Genomic DNA, 18,645 nt, shown 5'->3' with positions numbered 1-18,645 from the left:
GGTGCCTTGGATGGGAGCACTGACCTTGATCAGTTTCAGCAGGAGAATGCAGAGTCTTATCAGTGGGTGTGGTACAGATAGTAAATGTGGTGGGAGTAGATAGAAGGCCCCTTTTATTTTATTATTATTATTTTTTTAGTTTTGGTGGGGGGGCAGAGGGAGAGAGATAGAGTCTTAAGCAGGCTCCTTGCCCAGTTGCAGAGACCGACTCTGGGCTCACTCTCACAACCCTGAGATCATGACCTGAGTCGAAATCAAAATGATTAACCGACTAAGCCACCCAGGCACCCCAAGAGGCCTCTTAAAATGCTGCTTTATTTTCAGGGAAATAAGAGAAACAAGGTTATTAAGCTTTCATCTCCCCTAGTCACTAGAACTGCTCTTGTCAAGGACTAGTGATTTCCGTACTGTTAGATCCAATGGTCACTTCCTTTTCAAAATACTGTCTTCACTTGACCATGACCATTCTCTCTTAGTTTTTCTTCCACCTTATTGCCACTCCTCAATCTTCTTTGCCTAGTGCCTCTTTATCTTCCTCTTTTCTAGGTCTAGGGTTTAAATAAGAACTACTTATTTCTCTGTTCGTAGTCGCTCCCTAGGGGATCTCATTCAGGCCCATGACTCTGAACACTGTTGGACCTCTCATTTGGACTCCAGACCTGTCCATTGTCTTTTTGTGAATCTCCTAGGTCTCTCGCTTTATGTGTCTACAACTGTACTTTGATTCTCCCTCCCAAATCTACTGTAGTCCTTATCTGTAGTCTTCCTTTTCAGTGAATGGCCACTCTGCCAGGTACTCAGTTCTAAAACTTCAGGCAATCTTGACCACTTTCCACTAGCAAATTTTGATGGCACTGCCTTCAAAATCTGACCCTTTCCTCTCCTCTTTACCATGTCTACCATGGCTCTAGCTACCTGTCATCTCTCATCTGGACAATTGTAGTAGCCTCTGTTCAGGTATCCTTGTATCTATCATTGGCCCAAAGTGAGTCTGTTAAAACCTGAATCAAATGCCATCAGTCGTCTGTCCAAAACGAACCAGTCAGTTATCTTCATCTCACTCAAATATAAGCCAGAATCCTTGTTACGATCTACAAGGCACCACATGTTCTAAGGCTCTCCTCCCGCTTCATTCTGCCACCTTATGTTATGCTGTTCTCCCCTTTGCTCATTCTTGTCTCCATCATGGCTCCTTTTCTGCTCCTTGAACATGCCTGGCATTTTCTCTCCGCAAAAGCTTCTGTATTTGCTGTCCTCTTTGCCTGATGTACTCCCCCCACCCCACCCCAGATAATCAATATGACTCCCTCTCTCATGTTTTTCAGCTGTCTTTTAAATGTTGTCCTATCTGAGAGGTCTTGCCCTACCACTGTTCATAAACTGGAATCTCTTGTCCCAGGTGCTGTTGGTCCTCCTACTGTGCTTTATTTTTCTTGATACCAGTTATTACCACTTGGCCCATTATAGATTTAATATCTTTATTCTCCTACTAGAGTTTAAGCTCCCTGACGATAAGGACTCTTTTTCCTTCCTTCTTTATAATATCCCAGTACCTAAATTAGCAAATGTTTGGCTCTTATATGTATTTAATAAATATTTATGGGATGGATTGAATGAACGAATGTTTAATGAATAGCTTTCCTGTTTATCTCTAAATGGCTATGTAAGTCAGTATTGATCTAATTGAGTGTTTTTTGCCCCCTCCACAGCACAATGGTCAGTTCTGTTCAAGGAAATACATACCCCAACCAGGCTTCAGTATATAGTCCTCCTCCTGCTGCTGCTGCTGCTGATGTCACTATATACCAGAATGCAGGAACTAATATGTCCCAGGTGCCGAACTATAATTTGACATCATCAACGCTGCCTCAGCCAGGAGGCAGTCAACAGCCACCTCAGCCACAGCAACCGTATTCTCAGAAGGCTCTGCTATAGGACTTGGGATGCCTCTTTGTGGCAAATACCTGCTAGATGCCGCTGACAATGTTATGAGGTTCTTTAATATCATAAGGTTTGTTTATCCTCAGCTTATAGGAATCTATCTTGGTCTACAGGTTCAAATATTCAAGAAGGTAGAACTCTCTTCAATTTGCACTGACTTTTTAGAGGTTCTCCCTTCCCCTCCCCTAGAGGATTGAAACTACTTACAACATTTAATTCCTTTCATAATATGAAAGAATTGATACAAGATTATTTGTCTCATGAAATTACCTGGTCTGCAAAAGTCAAACTTACAAAAAACCGTTGTGGCAAATGTTATGTACATATATTGCTGTGTAACTTCATTGGTGGCCATTTTGAATCACAGTGGTGATCATGTGAATATATTTAACACTGTTAAATTAATTTACATTGCTATTTTATTTTAATCATGAACAACTACCATGTCTCATAATGTTTTGTGTAAATTCAAGATAATTACACTGTCCCTTTAAACTGCAAGAGAACGACGCTGTAGCATATTTACGTGAAGGCATTATGTTGTCCATGTTTCAGTTTCACATTAAACTGAACCTTCCCTTGACTAATTGTGAGCTAAACTTACGTATTTTATATCTTTCTGTAGCCTCTGCATACTACTCGCTGTCATCATACCAGCGTACAGTAGCTAAATTTTTGGTTCACGTACAGCAAATGATGATGTTCCCTTTTGAACTTTTACATTTCGGCATGATATTTCAGAATATTGTGGGACCATGAGACAAAATTAAGTAGGATCACATTCTTTATATCTTATTTTTAAAGGAATAATGTTGATTTACTTTTTCCTAGTTGAAGATAGTAATTAGATTTCTAAGCTGTATACTGTGTTTATTGGTGGCAGTGACACCAAAGATAGAGGCAATGGATAGAAATTTTTAAACTGGAAAGAAAACATGAATTACACTACATTTTCAAAGTCTCTTGTAATTATTTAGGATATAAACAAAATTTGATTCATCTGTCTTTTCCCACTATTAGTCTTTTAAATATGTCTTTAACAATTGTATCCTTTAATTGTTCATTAAAATGGATATAAGTAGATGTTTCAAAGTATTCTATATTCTGGTTTTGCTTAAGAGTTTGTATATTTATTCTTATCTTTCAAACTGGACTTTTGGGGCTCCTCTCAAAGTTCTAATGGAATTATTTTGACTTCCTGTTCAGGAGTGTTTTTGAATGAAGGCTTTCCTTTTGATCTACATGAAATATGTTTTCCACTGACATTTTAATCTTCTTAAATATTTATCATTTCCCTAGTTGTGCTATACTGCTATTTCATACTATTTAAACAAATGAAAAATTGAGTTCAGCATTATATTAAATGAATTGACTTAATATGTTTCACACCATAAATGAAAATTTAATTTGTATTTTCTAAGACTACTGTAATCAGGTAACTCGTTCCTTTCCTTTTTGACAAACGATTCCATCTGTGGCAAGTAATCTTAATGGTGACTAATGTTATAGGTTCAAATTTACAGCATTGTCTTCAACTTCATTATGTCACCCTAGTGTTGTGTTATCCTGAGTTTAGAGTATGTTTCCCTCAAAACAGTAATTTTAAAACTTGAATTCACACTTTACACTAAAAACATTTTTAATATGTTGTTTCTTGATAAACATTGTCAAACAGATTATAATCTTTTTCACTCCAATTTGAATATTCTAGTTTAACTGATAGACTTTTGCCAAGTCATGTTGTATTTTTCTCTTTGTCTTTTGATAAATTTCTGTTTACCAATGGCAAATGTATCATTTTCCCAGTTTATCTTGATATCCTTCATGCTGTAACATCAATTATACAGTCTCTAGAATGCTTTTTGACCTATAAAAGTCAATGAATGGTGAGATTTAAAAAAGCTGCCCTTATTACAATGCATATACCTTTTTCTTACCTATTACTAGCCTTATAAAGGTTTAAATGATGAGCACTTAAAATTGATACTGTATTAGTTTGTGCTTTGCATTTATTTGGTATAAAAGTACCACATAGAAAAATTCCACTGGAAAGGAACCCCTGGATTTTCCATCATTCAGATGACATGTCAAGGATAGAAATAAGAAAGGACCATTTAGGAGCACAGATGATTCTGTTCTGTAACCAGTGTATGTGTCATACTTTCAAAAAGTCTTTTAAAAATATAGCCGCCCCCTCCCTTTTTTAAGGTGTAGAATTACTTATAATTCTTAATTTATAATTTATTTATAATTAATTTATAATTCTTAAATATAAATTTTATATTATTTATATTATTTATAATTCTTAATTTATTATTTAAGGTATAGAGTTACTTATAATTCTTAATTATTTAGAATTATAATTCTTAAATATAAATTTTATATTATTTATAAAATGAATTAACTATAATGTAGATTTCTGTGAAGAAAATTTTACTTCTCAGTTTATTTCCTTTATAGAATTTGAGTGTGTATACATAAACATGAATTTTTCCATGAGTGTATATACACTCATGGAAATATTCAGCCAGTTACGGTCTAGCATAAGTAACTGACATACCCATGGCCAGTTGGATGTTATAATCTTACCCGTGCCATAAACCTCCTAGGACTAATGTGTAGTATGTACTTACTGTGATTTTACAGTCTTCCCAACTCTAGGATCATCCTTTTCTGTACCTCTCTCTCCTTCTCAGTGAGGTACCATTTTAGGGGCCTAGAGATTCCAGTCTTTATGTTACAAACTTCTGGAACTTTGTTTCTATACCTTTTAATTTTTGTATTTAAAATGCTCAATAGACCACTAACTTTTTTTTTTTTTGTACAATTTTCATGTATATATGACATGTATAATTCAGCTCTGAAATATCTTTAGTCCAAAGCTTCAAGTTTATATAAGACATATTAGTGTCCTATATGATAAACTATGCAGCTTTATAAAAACTGTTATTTTCTGAAATGAGGTCCATTGGTATTACTGCTCAAATGCTCTTTTTAATACTTTAAAATCACTGTTTTCTTTTCTCATCTATTTCCTTGGTTTATTATTTTATTAGCAATTGTACTAATAATTATAGCTTTCTGTTATATCACTTTTTAAATATTTAATAAGAAAAATGTAAAGTTTTCATTCTTGTATCATTTTCTTTTCCTTTTTTTTTAATCAGCTAACTGCCTTCACCCTTCAAAATATATAGAAGAAACTTAGCTAAATATTTTCTGAAGGCCTTATGTTCAGTTATCTTTTATTTTAGAATCATGGTTTGAGTAAGTATTCTTGTCAAGTATTAGATTATTTTCCATACTATTTATGATGATATGCTCCCTCCAGTTTTTAATCAAAGCTGAGTTTTATGTATTCTTTTTTAGTATGACCTTTCTTTGAAATTATAAAACTTAAGTAATTTTTTCTGAAGTTTTCCTAGATTCAACACTTTTTTCCTTATGTTCTAGAGCATTTTAAATTTTAGTATTTAAAATCATAGATTTCCTTGCTGAACAAAATTTTGCATTTTATTTGTGATAACTTGTGGTCATTCTTTGCTGATTTTCTGACTCTTTTTCTTATGCTATTACTTCCCACTACCACTGTTGTTTCTTTGCTGCTTCTTGTAGTTTCTTAGAATTTCAGATAAGGATTACATATTAAATTATTGAGTCAGCATTCCCTGATAAAAGCAAAAAGGACTGGTTTTAATGGTCTTCCGGTGGTCAGAAACTTAAAAATAGATATGTCTATTTTAGAGAAGAATTGTATCCCGATTTTTTTATCAGATACCCTCATCAGTAACAAATATTTTTAAGTATACAGCTTCAAAATATATATGTATATGTACTTACAAATTGTACAGGTTCTACTGTGGCAATATATATTGTACGTTATGCAACACTCTGAAAAATAGACATCTTAGAAGAGTCAGAGAAAAAGAATATTAATAGAAATTCTAATATTTTCCTTCCATATCTCTGGTTCATTTTTTCTGTGTCCTAGGATGTGTCTATCTGATTTGGAGACCACTGCTTTAGAGGTTAAGATTAGACAGAGAGAGGGAGTGGGAGATTATTACTAAATTGGCCTGTTGAAGTAAGTATCTGATACTAAGTATCTGGTGCTTTTCCCAGCAACTTTTTATGCTGAGAATTTTCAGACCTATAGAAAGATTGAAAGAATTAATACATTGAACACCCAAATACTCTGTCTAGATTCACTAATCAATAACATTTTGTCCCATTTGCTTTATTTCTTTATGTATGTTTAGATGCACACGTGTATATATATATATATGTGTCTCTATGTGTACATACACACTGTCTTGTGTGAATAGAGAAGTTACAAACATTGTGAACCATACTCCTAAGTATTTAATCATGTATCTTGTAAGGATAAGTACATTCTTCTATGTAACCTAAACCTTTATCACATCTAAGAAAATTAACCGTAATTCTATGATATTATTGTTATCAAATGTCCCCAAACTGTTATATATAGTTAATTTTTTGAATATCCAGTAATATGCACCACATTTCTTCTTTATTCTTTATTAATCTGTATTAATCTTCTTGCCTTTTTTCCTCCCTGCTACTGATTTTTTAAAGATGTATACTGGTTGTCGCACAGAATTCCACATGCTGGATTTATCTCTTTATGGTGTTATTAGACTTAATGCTCCATTTTGATTATAGTACTTTATTACTTAATCCTAAGGGAATTAGAGTTAGAACCATATGATTTATGGTTAAAATTATTAAAATTTTCAGGCTCATTATCAGAAAACCGTACATAGAAATGAACATTATTAACCTTGAAGTGTATTACCTTAAAGTATATAACAGGCTGTATGCTCAGCTCATTGATATAACGTTATATCATAGCTCAGTAGTTTTGTGGCTTTTTTTTTTTTTTATCTTATTTATTCATTTGAGAGAGAGAGAGAAAGCGCGAGCATGGTGGAGGGGCAGAGGGAGAGGGATAAGCAGACCATTCCCTGCTGAGCAGGGAGCCCCAAGGCAGGGCTTGATCCCAGGATCCTGGAATCACAACCTGAGCTTAAGGGAGACGCTTAACTGACTGAGCCACCCAGATGCCCTTGTGTTCTTCATTTTGAATTGCATTTAGAATCTGAAGGAGATTTGTGCCTTTAAAAAAAAATAGCCTCCTTTTTCCTCCATTCAAACCAAAGTCAGCTTTTCTCAAGTTCATCTACTGATTGATTCACTGTGATGGCTTTTTAAGTAGTTTTTAGAAATGTAACCAACAATTATAGGACTTTATGTTGTTTGTTTTGTTTTGTTTTTAAGTAGGCTCCATGCCAGTGTGGAGCCCAATGCAGGGCTTGAACTCATGACCCTGAGATGCAGACCTGAGCTGAGATCAAGGTTTGGATGCTTAACCAACTGAGCTACCCAGGTGTCCCAGGACTTTGTTTTTTAGATGCATGCATTTTGGCATGTTTATTTTAAAGGACTTCTCATTACCTTATAGTCATATCTTGTGTTAAGATACTGAAATCACTGAAGAGGGAGGAAAATCCTTTCTTCTTAAAAGTTTTCATTGTTACTTCTTTTCCTCAAGTTGGTTACCAAACTGGAATCAGACCAAGTAAAATTTATAACCACAGTCAAGTTAGAAACAAGTGCAAGTTACAGTAATGTACCCTATCAGGTTATTAAATAGCTGGGGTTAGGACCTTAGATTATTTCGGTTGGTTAATGGCTTTTTAAAAAAAAAGGGGAATATTTGTAATCCCTTGTTTCTGTGGCAGGATATAGGAAGGTTTGTTTTGTTTTTAGGAAGTTTAAGGAATGTTTTCCCTTAATTATATGTAATATAATCTGTTAGCCAGTTTAGATGCCAAATATTATGAAACATCCATGTGATATGCTTTTTTCCTCAGAACCAAACACACACACAAGAGTACCCCTATGCTACTTTGGAACTTGTACCTCCTCCCTCAGAGAAAAGAAGGTTTCAGTATAAATATTCTTGATGTTCTGTAATTTAAAAATAGATAACACACTCTAAATGAGTTGCTTAAAGTGACTGAAGAAGTTGTAATCAAGGATACAGGTAAATTCACTTAATACTTTTCAAAGAGGTGGGCAGCCTGGGTGGTGCAGTCGGTTAAGCATCTGACTCTTGGTTTCTGCTCAGGTCCTGATCTCCGGGTTGTGAGTTCAAGCGTCATGTTGGGCTCTGTGCTCACTGCAGAGTCTGCTTAGGACTCTCTCTGCCTCTCGTCCACCCCCCTCCTCCCACCCCTTCTTTATCTCGTTCTCTTAAAAAAAAAAAAAAAAAAAAAAACTTCCCAAAGAGGCTTCACAATAGCCAAGTCCATTTCTATAAATGGTGGATGGCACATGATAAAATGGTTTCATTAATTTGCATTGTAAAATCTATCAGTTTGTGACCACATGGGTTTCTTGTAAAGGAAGTGGTGGTACTTTTCGGTTGAGGAGAAGAGTAAGAATAAGAACTAAATTAGATTGTTTACTGGAGTTCTATTCTGCTATGAAGTGGAAATTTCAATTCATTGCCCTAAGGAAATCAGAAGATTAGATTTTAACACAGATATATATCTTTTTTTTTTAAATTTTATTATGTTAGTCACCATACAGTACACCATTAGTTTTTGATGTGGTGATCCACGATCCATTGTTTTCGTATAACACCCAGTGCTCCATGCAGTACGTGCCCTCCTTAATACCCATCACCGGGCTAACCAATCCCCCCTCCCCGCTCCCCTTTAAAACCCTGTTTGTTTCTCAGAGTCCATAGTCTCTCATGGTTCATCTCTCCCTCCGATTCCCTCCCTTCATTTTTCCCTTCCTTCTCCTAATGTCCTCCATGCTATTCCTTATGTTCCACAAATAAGTGAAACCATATGATAATTGACTTCCTCTGCTTGACTTATTTCACTTAGCATAATCTCCTCCAGTCCCATCCATGTTGATACAAAAGTTGGGTATTCATCCTTTCTGATGGCTGAGTAATATTCCATTGTATATATGGACCACATCTTCTTTATCCATTCATCTGTTGAAGGGCATCTCGGCTCTTTCCACAATTTGGCTATTGCGGACATTGCTGCTATGAACAATGGGGTGCATATGGCCCTTCTTTTCACTACATCTGTGTCTTTGGGGTAAATACCCAGGAGTGCAATTGCTGGGTCATAGGGTAGCTCTATTTTTAATTTTTTGAGGAACCTCCACACTGTTTTCCAAAGTGGCTGTACCAACTTGCATTCCCACCAACGGTGTAAGAGGGTTCCCCTTTCTCCACAACCTCTCCAACATTTGTTGTTTCTTTCCCTGTCCATTTTTGCCATTCTAACTGGTGTAAGGTGGTATCTCAATGTGGTTTTGATTTGGATTTCCCTGATGGCTAATGATGATGAACATTTTTTCATGTGTCTGTTAGCCATTTGTATGTCTTCTTCAGAGAAGTGTCTTTTCATGTCTTCTGCCCATTTTTTGACTTGATTATTTGTTTTTTGGGTGTTGAGTTTGAGAAGTTGTTTATAGATCTTGGATACCAGCCCATTATCTGTAGTGTCATTTGCAAATATATTCTCCCATTCTTTGGGTTGCCTCTTTATTTTGTTGACTGTTTCCTTTGCTGTGCAGAAGCGTTTTATCTTGATGAAGTCCCAAAAGTTCATTTTTGCTTTTGTTTCACTAGCTTTTGGAGATGTATCTTGAAAGAAATTCCTGTGGCCGATGTCAAAGAGGTTACTGCCTATGTTCTCCTCTAGGATTTTGATGGATTCCTGTCTCACATTGAGGTCTTCCATCCATTTTGAGTTTATCTTTGTGAATGGTGTTAGAGAATGGTCGAGTTTCATTCTTCTGCATGTGGCTGTCCAATTTTCCCAGCACCATTTATTGAAGAGACTGTCTTTTTTCCATTGCATATTTTTTCCTGCTTTGTCGAAGATTATTTGACCATAGAGTTGAGGGTCCATATCTGGGCTTTCTATTCTGTTCCATTGGTCTGTATGTCAACACAGATATATCTTTTGTCAAAAGAATATCTTGCTAGATAGTGATCTTGGGCAGATTCATGAGAATCTCTCTGGGCTGCCTTCTCTTTTATAAATTGTAGTGTAGGTATAACTACAAAATTCTTTGTTTTTTTTTGTTTTTTTAAAGATTTTATTTATTTATTTGACAGAGACACAGCGAGAGAGGGAACACAAGCAGGGGGAGTGGGAGAGGGAGAAGCAGGCTTCCCGCAGAGTGGGGAGCCCGATGTGGGGCTCAATCACAGGACCCTGGGATCATAACCTGAGCCAAAGGCAGATGCTTAATGACTAAGCCACCCAGGCGCCCCACTACAAAATTCTTTGAAGCTTGCCGAACATCTGTGCTTTAGATCCTCTACCTCTGTCCACCTTAAATATCCCTGACATTCCACCTGAATAATTCACGTCTGGCACTGCAATTACCCTCTTGTAGCTTAAAGGAGGAGGATGGGATGGGGTGGAGTACTGTAGTACTGAAACTTAGGGATATGATTTCTGACATTCATAATATACTTTCTGAAAGTAATTGTGATGTTTTATTAGCAAACGCTTGAGCCTTTTGTTTATGTTTGAGCAACCTCACCAGGGACATCTACATTCCAGGTAGAAGTGCTTTCATTTAATAGTACTTTCATTTTCACTGGTGCTGATTTGGGGTGGTCGTGGTAGGGAATTATTAATCACAGCTCTGAAGCATATACTGCTTTTGTTTTTAAGACATATATATATATGTCATTTATTTTATAAGCATTTATTTTAAACATTCTGTACAGAATTTATATTTCTCATATACATTTATATACAACAGCTCCTGGAAAAAGTATCTAGAAAACAATGAGTTATAAACAGCATTTGATTAATAAGCCATGTATATAAATATAAGCACAAATATAAATGCTTATATTTATCTTATATATTTATTTATAACATATATATATGTTGAGAGAGAGAACGAGCGGGGTTGGGGCAGAGGGAGAGGGAGAAGCAGGCTCCCCGCAGAGCAGAGAGCCCGATCCAGGGCTCAATCCCAGGACTAGAGATCATGACCTGAGCCAAAGGCAGCCGCTTAACAGAATGAGCCACCCAGGCGCCCCGCATATAGTTTTTGTATATTGCTTCAAACTAAAGGAGATATGTAGCATCAGACTATGTAAAATGTTACTGTTCTTGATGTCCTCGTAGACAAAGTAGGTGATGCTGGAGTCCATGTGCTACTCTGGCCTTCCTTCAGCTGTTTAGTAAGCAGATTGAGACATTAAAGTGCTGGCTGAGCGTTTATTTCTAATATTCCAAATAAGATGTAGAATCAGCAGTTGCATTTTTTTACCTCACAAATATTTGGTCTGGAAAAATGCCATTATACATTGTTTGGTTACAAGTTATTACTTGAAAAAAACATTAGCTAGCTGTTAAAGGTGTTTTTTTTTTTTTTTTCCTAATCAACCTTTTCCTTGTGTGTTAGTCAGTTACATGGATCTTTTATTTTATATATATAGTTATATAAAACAATTCTAAGAATAAATTTTAGTTTTCTTGTACTTTAGAAGATATCTTGCTGACATTAAAAAAGTTTCTTTACTAGATTTATGTTAAAGGAATCTGATAAAGAAGACATATCAAATATTTAATAAAGTAGAAAAGAAGTAGATAAGCTTTTTATAGCTCTTTTTTGTAGAGGGGGAAATACAAACTGTTCCAGTTGTTTATCACTGCTTGTGTCAAAGGGAATAGTCACTGCCTTGTTTAGAGTCTTTGCTGCCTCATGCTAATTTTTTCAGTCATTGTCCCAGAAATGAATACTTTTTGGGTTTTACTAGAAAAAGTTCTTTATCTTACATCATAGTAAAGACTAATTTTAATTTTGTCTTTGTACAGTTAATATGTTTTTCTTCTTTTTAAAAGATTACTTAGAGGGCGCCTGGGTGGCTCAGTCGGTTAAGCATATGCCTTCGACTCAGGTCATGATCCCGGGGTCCTGGGATGGAGTCCCACATTGGGCTCCCTGCTCAGCGGGGAGTCTGCTTCTCCCTCTTCCTCTGCCTGCCACTCTCCCTGCTTGGGCTCTCTCTGTGTGTCAAATAAATGAATAAAATCTTTAAAAAAAGATTCCTTAGATTTTGATTGGTCTTAATGAAATGTTGTAGTATCAAAATATCAGGATAATTTAATTTTATTCATGTGGTTGCAAAATATTAATTTACATGGGGGGCGCCAGGTAGGCAAATGGATTTTCTTTAGGTGAAATTAAATGTGGGTTTGAAATAGGAAGACTTCCAGTAGATGGAATGGAATTACATCACGCTGCAAGTTCAGTTACTGTGCTTTTGCTTACTCCATTAAACTTTCTTCCCTGCATGCCTTTCATGCATTTGAAAAATGATAATTTCCCCAAGGTTTTTAGCATGGTCGGACAAAATTCTGTTTTTATTTTCACTTTCATCCAGCATTTATATGTATTTAACTCTTCTGACTGATATATTTGAAAGGCCGAAAATACCCCCCATTTTTTATTTGCTGAAGAATACTTACTGTAACATGGTCTGTCGATGCCTTCAGTAGGGAAAGGTTAAAATTGAGTAAGTGTCCGGTTTATACTTGTTTGTTTTTATAATAATTCAAAATGGTCAGGGAAATTGTTTTCAAAAATTAAGCCAAAGGGGGAAATGCTAAAGGAGCTGAGTTTAGGTAGTACGTTTTAGCAGTTTTGTCAAAAGTACACATTTTGAGATTAAAAACTTTGAAGTGCTCTTCTCCATATTTGACCAAGAGATAAGCATCACTAAATTAAAATTGAGTAGCATGATCTAGATACTATGTTTAGTATCTTTCGGAAGTGATATTTCTAAATATTCTTTTTCTCTATTAATTCATGGCTTATTAATCAAATACTGTTTATAACTCATTGTTTTCTAGATACTTTTTCCAGGAGCTGTTGTATATAAATGTATACGAGAAATATAAATTCTGTACAGAATACTTAAAATCACCTGAAGAGACACCTGAATGTGGGCAGTTGTTTCCAGCCATTGACTCTTGTATATTGGACTTTGTTATAACTCATTTGAACTAGAGGTCATCATAGTACACATTGGATTCGGCTGTAATGCCAATATGTGTTCTGAAAATCATCTTACGCACACTTGTGCAATAAAAAAGCCTTACTAAGACTTTATGGGAGAAACAGGGTTAGAGCCACAGCACTCCAAAATTTTAGCAATGACAACACTTAAGAATAAAAATAGGAATCTAATAAAAACAGTAGCACAGTTTTAACACCTTTATTAAATGGTTAGTAAATATTACCATAAGGATGGCACTTTGCTCTGAAAAAGACCTGAAGTGTGCCTGTGGAAGTGAGTGTCGGAAGGGTTGTAGTTTGTGGGTTTGGGGAAGGTGGAAGGCGGGGCTGCAAGAATCTGAGGGCAAGTTGTGACGCCAGGTGTGGGGGGAGTGTGACAGCCCCAGCAGTGAGTGGAGGGCGCTGCTGCTGGTAGGAGGGGGGAGTGTGTGGATATTGAGTATTCCTGCGTGGCTCAGGTCAGCCATGCGCCGTTTTCTACCTTTAGCCTCATGTTTCTCCTGTACAAGCCAACTGAAATTTGCATTTTGCTCCTGCTGTTTCCTAGTGTATCAATCTCCTGCAACAAATTTGTGGTTTCCAAATAATCATTATATCAAAACTGACTCCGAGAGTGATTTAGAGAATGAGTGGCTAGTCATCATTTATTTCTAACGTTAGAAAAATTCCTTTTAAACTTTTAAGTGATTGATAAGAATTATGGACATGTAGGACAGAACGCTTTCTTCCTCCTTAGCAGATTAGAAAGTATCCCAATTGAACATGTGAACACATTTAGATTCAAAGAATTATATATATTTTAAATACAGTCTGTGAGAAATTATTGCTCTTGGGGCACCTGGGTGGCTCAGTCGGTTAAGTGGCTGCCTTCATCTTGGGTCATGATCTCAGGGTCCTGGGATTGAGCCCCGGCATCCGGCTTCTGGCTCAGCGGGGAGTCTGCTTCTCCCTCTCTCTCTGCCCTCCCTCCCTACTCGTACTCTCTCTCTCTCTTAAATAAATAAATAAAATCTTAAAAAAAAAAAAGTCCTGCCGTCTCCCCACCTCAAAGGGAAAGAAAAGAAAATTGCAGATAACCATCATTTTCTGACCTAAGTGGGCATAACCGTTATGTCATTATTTTCATTGATTTTTTTTTTTTAAGATTTATTTATTTATTTGACAGAGACACAGTGAGAGAGGGAACACAAGCAGGGGAGTTTTCATTTCCTTGATGATTTCAACAATTTGAGGGCATGTTATATCTTAATTCAGCTGTAGGAAGCACCAAGGTAAACTAGTTCCCGTTTTGCCCTTTCTTGCTTTTCATTCATACTTGGGGAAAATGGCACATGTACCAAAGAATGAAGTAAAATTAATCAGAAAACCATGCCCCTTTTTTTCCTTGACATTTAAGAGTTACAGGAAGAGAGTAAAGAAGAGGCAATCTTCCCCGCTTCCTTCCTGGACTGTCTTTGAGTGAGACAAAAGGTAGGCATGGGGTCGGGTTGCAAAGGAAAGGCTGGGAGGAGAGATTTTTCCCTGGATGTGGTCAGTTCTTAGGAACTATAGTGATGTAGCTCCCTAAAACTTTGGAAGTAAAGGACATTAAGACTACCCCTTGTGATTCAAACAAAAATTAATACAGAATGAACCACAGTAGAAGGATTGGCACCTTAAAGCAGAGATTAAAAACCAGTGGCTCAACCAAATCCAGCTAATATGTTTTCTTTGGCCTGCATAGGGTTAGAGTTTTTTAAAAATAAATGTTAAGACTAGGTGATTTCCCATGAAAAATACAGATTTTTTTGCTCCTTGAAAAAAAAAAAAATCATGATTTAACAACACGAGGCCTATATTATTCCCACAGCTGGTTTTGCATCTCTGGTTTGCCACTGAGCCCTCCATTTTTTAAAACCTCACCCTTTCCGTTGTCAAAGAGAACTAGAGCCAGATACTAGTTAATATGATACAGATTTTAATCAGAAACTTGCAGTAGAGGAAACGACCTCAGTATAAAACTGGACTCAATCCGGAATAAAATAACTAGGGAATTACAGCTAAGAAGCAGAGTAGAACGGGTGTGGGCGATCCATAGATGGACAGTCTCTAAGAAGAGCCATCAAGGAGGGGGGGTCCTTGCTGAGGGCAGGCCAAGGCAATCCTCTCGAGGGAGAGGGGGATTCTCTCTAAACTGACTTAGCAGAATTCTTGCTAAAGTGAGGTTCTTTAGGCCTGGCAAGGACAGGGACCATGTCAAGGTCTAGTTGAGAAGAGGGCTTAGAGGAGCCTGACTAAAGTTTGGTCAAAGAGCATTTTGTTACCACTTCATTTGTTTTTGCCTGACCCCTGGAGATACCTGAGGCTTTGATTCCTGCTTTAAAGAGTGAGTGAATCTAACGCTGCACCGTCCAATTGAACTCTTGAGCACTTGTAATGGGCTAGTGCAATTAAACTAAATTTTAAATCTTTTTTTTTTTTAAGATTTTATTCATTTATTTGAGAGACTGAGAGAGAATATGAGTGGGGGGAGGGAGAGGGAGAAGCAGACTCCCCTGCTGAGCAGGGAGCCTGCCACGGGGCTTGATCCCAGGACCCTGGGATCATGACCTGAGCTGAAGGCAGACGCTTAACTGGCTGAGCCACCCAGGTACCCCACTAAATTTTAAATCTTAGTTTTAATTAAATTTAAACCTGAAGCAACATAAAAATATTTTCCCCCTTAAACATAACTTTATCATTTCAGTAGGACTGTATTTCACTGTAACCATTGGGTCACAATATGGTATTGTTGTAGTGTTTGTGTACTTTAAACTTTTTTAATGTAGCTACTAGAAAGCTTAACATTAAATACGTGTCTCACATTCTATTCCTATTGGACAGTGCTGATCTAAGGCTTCTAGGACCTGATCATGTAATTCTCAAGAATATGTCTGATGTGATGAGGCTAGTAGCCTCTAGAGTGGATTCCCCCATGATCCCTTCCTGATGATCATGCCTTGTTTAATCCCTTTTAAGTGTGGGTAGGACCTGTAACTTTCTAATAACCAGCAGACTATGGAAAGGTGAGGGGATGTTGCTCCTGTGATTATGTTATATGAGACTCCCATCTTGCTAGCAGACTGAGCTTGGAAGCAGAGCCTTCCTGTCAAGTCTCCAGATGAGAACCTACCTCTGGCCAACATCTTTTGTGCAGCCTTGATGAGGACCCAGATAAGCCAGGCCCAGGATCCTGACCCACAGAAACTGTGAGATAATAAATGTATATTGTCTTAAGCCACTAACTGTAGTAATTTGTTGTTCAGTAACAAAACACATAGCCTGGAAAAGGGGCGTGGGTGGGCAGATAGAAGATAGACTTAGTGTCTTCCTTTGGAACAAAAATGCTGATATTCTGCCTACTGCTAGTGCTGTAAATGATACAGTCCTTTGTCTTAGACCCATGGGTCTTGTGTCTTCATTTTTCAGCATTCATGGAATGGTGCAGACTAGCTTGTTAGCTTGCAAGTAAGGTAAAATCTCAGAGCCTTCAGAGGTCTTGAAACTTGTGTTGGTTAATAATACTCAAGATTTTATTTTTTGGCAGAACAAACGTTAATCTACTTATGACTAAACCTTTTCCAGAATGGATTGGGTGCCCATATGTCTTTCTCCTCCCTGGAAAAAAAAGATTTTTAATTGTTTTGTTGGATAAAATTGCTCCATTTATGTCTTACGCATGTCGTATCAATGAGTGATTCTTCCTAGGAGTGAAGTTATCTGAGACAGTCACATCTTCTACACTAGCTAATTGTATTAACTTTTCCCGGCTTCAGTTATATCACCGACAAATGAGAGAATCATTATCTCTTAAGGTCGTTTCCAACTACAGTACTTCTAGGCAATGTAGAAAATAGCATCCCTTTAATTTTGTTTATTGGACGAGCACTTACATTGTTCTTTCTATGGGATAGGTACCACTTTTTTTTTTTTTTTTAAGATTTTATTTATTTACTTGACAGAGAGACAGTGAGAGAGGGAATACAAGCAGGGGGGAGTGGAAGAGGGAGAAGCAGGCTTCCCGCCAAGCAGGGAGCCTGATGTGGGGCTCGATCCCAGGACTCTGGGATCAATGACTGAACCACCCAGGTGCCCCAGGACAGGTACCACTCTTTTTTTTTTTTTTTTAAAGATTTTATTTATTTTTTTGACAGAGGGAGACACAGCGAGAGAGGGAACACAAGCAGGGGGAGTGGGAGAGGGAGAAGCAGGCTTCCCGCGGAGCAGGGAGCCCGACGTGGGGCTTGATCCCAGGACCCTGGGATCACGACCTGAGCCGAAGGCAGACGCTTAACGACTGCGCCACCCAGGTGCCCCGACAGGTACCACTCTTAAGTGCTTTTCAGAAATCATTTTGGGTGCCTGGGTGGCTCAGTCGTTAAGCATCTGCCTTCGGCTCAGGTCATGATCCTGGAGTCCCGGGATCGAGTCCCACATCGGGCTCCCTGCTCAGCAGGGGGTCTGCTTCTCCCTCTGCCCTCTTCCCTCTCGTGTTCTCTATCTCTCATTCTCTCTCTCTCAAATAAATAAATCTTTAAAAAAAAATCAAAAATCATTTAAACAAAGATGATGTAGGTGAGGAAACTGAGGCAGGGAGTTTAGTAATTTGCTCAAGGTCATCCAGCCAGAAGATGCCATAGCTGGGGTTCAAACCTAGGTAAAATTTGTACTCTTTTCCACCTGCTGTGCTGCTCCCAGCTTTTCACTGAAAAAATGATTCACTCTCTGCCCTGTGAGAACTCTGGAAGCCACAGGAGAGAATAAGGCATGTCCCTGCTCTCCAGAATCTTCACACAAAGTGAGAATTTTGTGCTCTGTGTGTGTGTGTATGTGTGAATGTGTCCCACAGGAGGACTCCAAGGTAAGCATTCATATGTAAGAATACCTCTTTAGAATGTAAAAGTGTACATACATGTTTAGGTTAAGTAATTGGATTCCAGGTTTCTAAATGTCTTTTTTTTTTTTTTTTTTTTAAGATTTTATTTATTTATTTGAGAGAGAGAGAGAACACATGAGAGGGGATAGGGTCAGAGGACAAAGCAGACTCCCTGCCGAGCAGGGAGCCCGATGCGGGACTCGATCCAGGGACTCCAGGATCATGACCCGAGCCGAAGGCAGTCGCCCAACCAACTGAGCCACCCAGGCGCCCCTAAATGTCTTATTTAAAGTTACTGAAATAAACCTTAGGGTTCTAATCTGGTAAGAATAAATTCGGTGAGACTTTTAGGGAACTATGCAGACATAATTGGCCAAAAGGCTTAGCTGTTTGATACCTAAAATAAGATTAATAAAATTACGTATGGAAATTAAAATAGTTAACACTGAATCATTTTCTTTGAAAGTTTTTAGTCAACCCACGTCTCATTTACATATGTCAGTATGAACTTCTTGAGGGTAACAGTGGAATCTTTTTCATCTCTGTGTCTGTATCTGTGTTGCACCAAAGACAGTATTTTTTCGCTGTATTCACCTAAGTGTTGAGTGAATGATCTATTTTATAGGATACAAGGTGACTCTCCGTATTCTTCAGGAAGCAGAATTACACTCAGGAGGTCCATCTGAACAGACTTGCATGAAAGAACT

General features: G+C 37.4%; 1 protein-coding gene across 1 annotated transcript in view; it reads left to right on the top strand.

The window, feature by feature from the left end:
* Nucleotides 1–16,074, top strand: part of STAM (signal transducing adaptor molecule) — a 103,238-nt gene extending 87,164 nt beyond the window's left edge. The window contains exon 14 of the mRNA XM_045874331.3: nucleotides 1,710–16,074. Coding sequence (XP_045730287.1) covers nucleotides 1,710–1,935 — 226 coding nt within the window. The 3' untranslated portion in view covers nucleotides 1,936–16,074. The remainder of the gene's footprint in view (nucleotides 1–1,709) is intronic.
* The last annotated feature ends 2,571 nt before the right edge of the window (nucleotides 16,075–18,645 follow it).

Source organism: Mirounga angustirostris, unplaced genomic scaffold (genome assembly GCF_029215605.1).
Source record: "Mirounga angustirostris isolate CCGP_5_RB_7025 unplaced genomic scaffold, mMirAng1.0.hap1 SCAF_5, whole genome shotgun sequence".
Classification (NCBI taxonomy): Eukaryota; Metazoa; Chordata; class Mammalia; order Carnivora; family Phocidae; genus Mirounga; species Mirounga angustirostris.
This window is presented reverse-complemented; position numbering and strand designations above follow the sequence as displayed.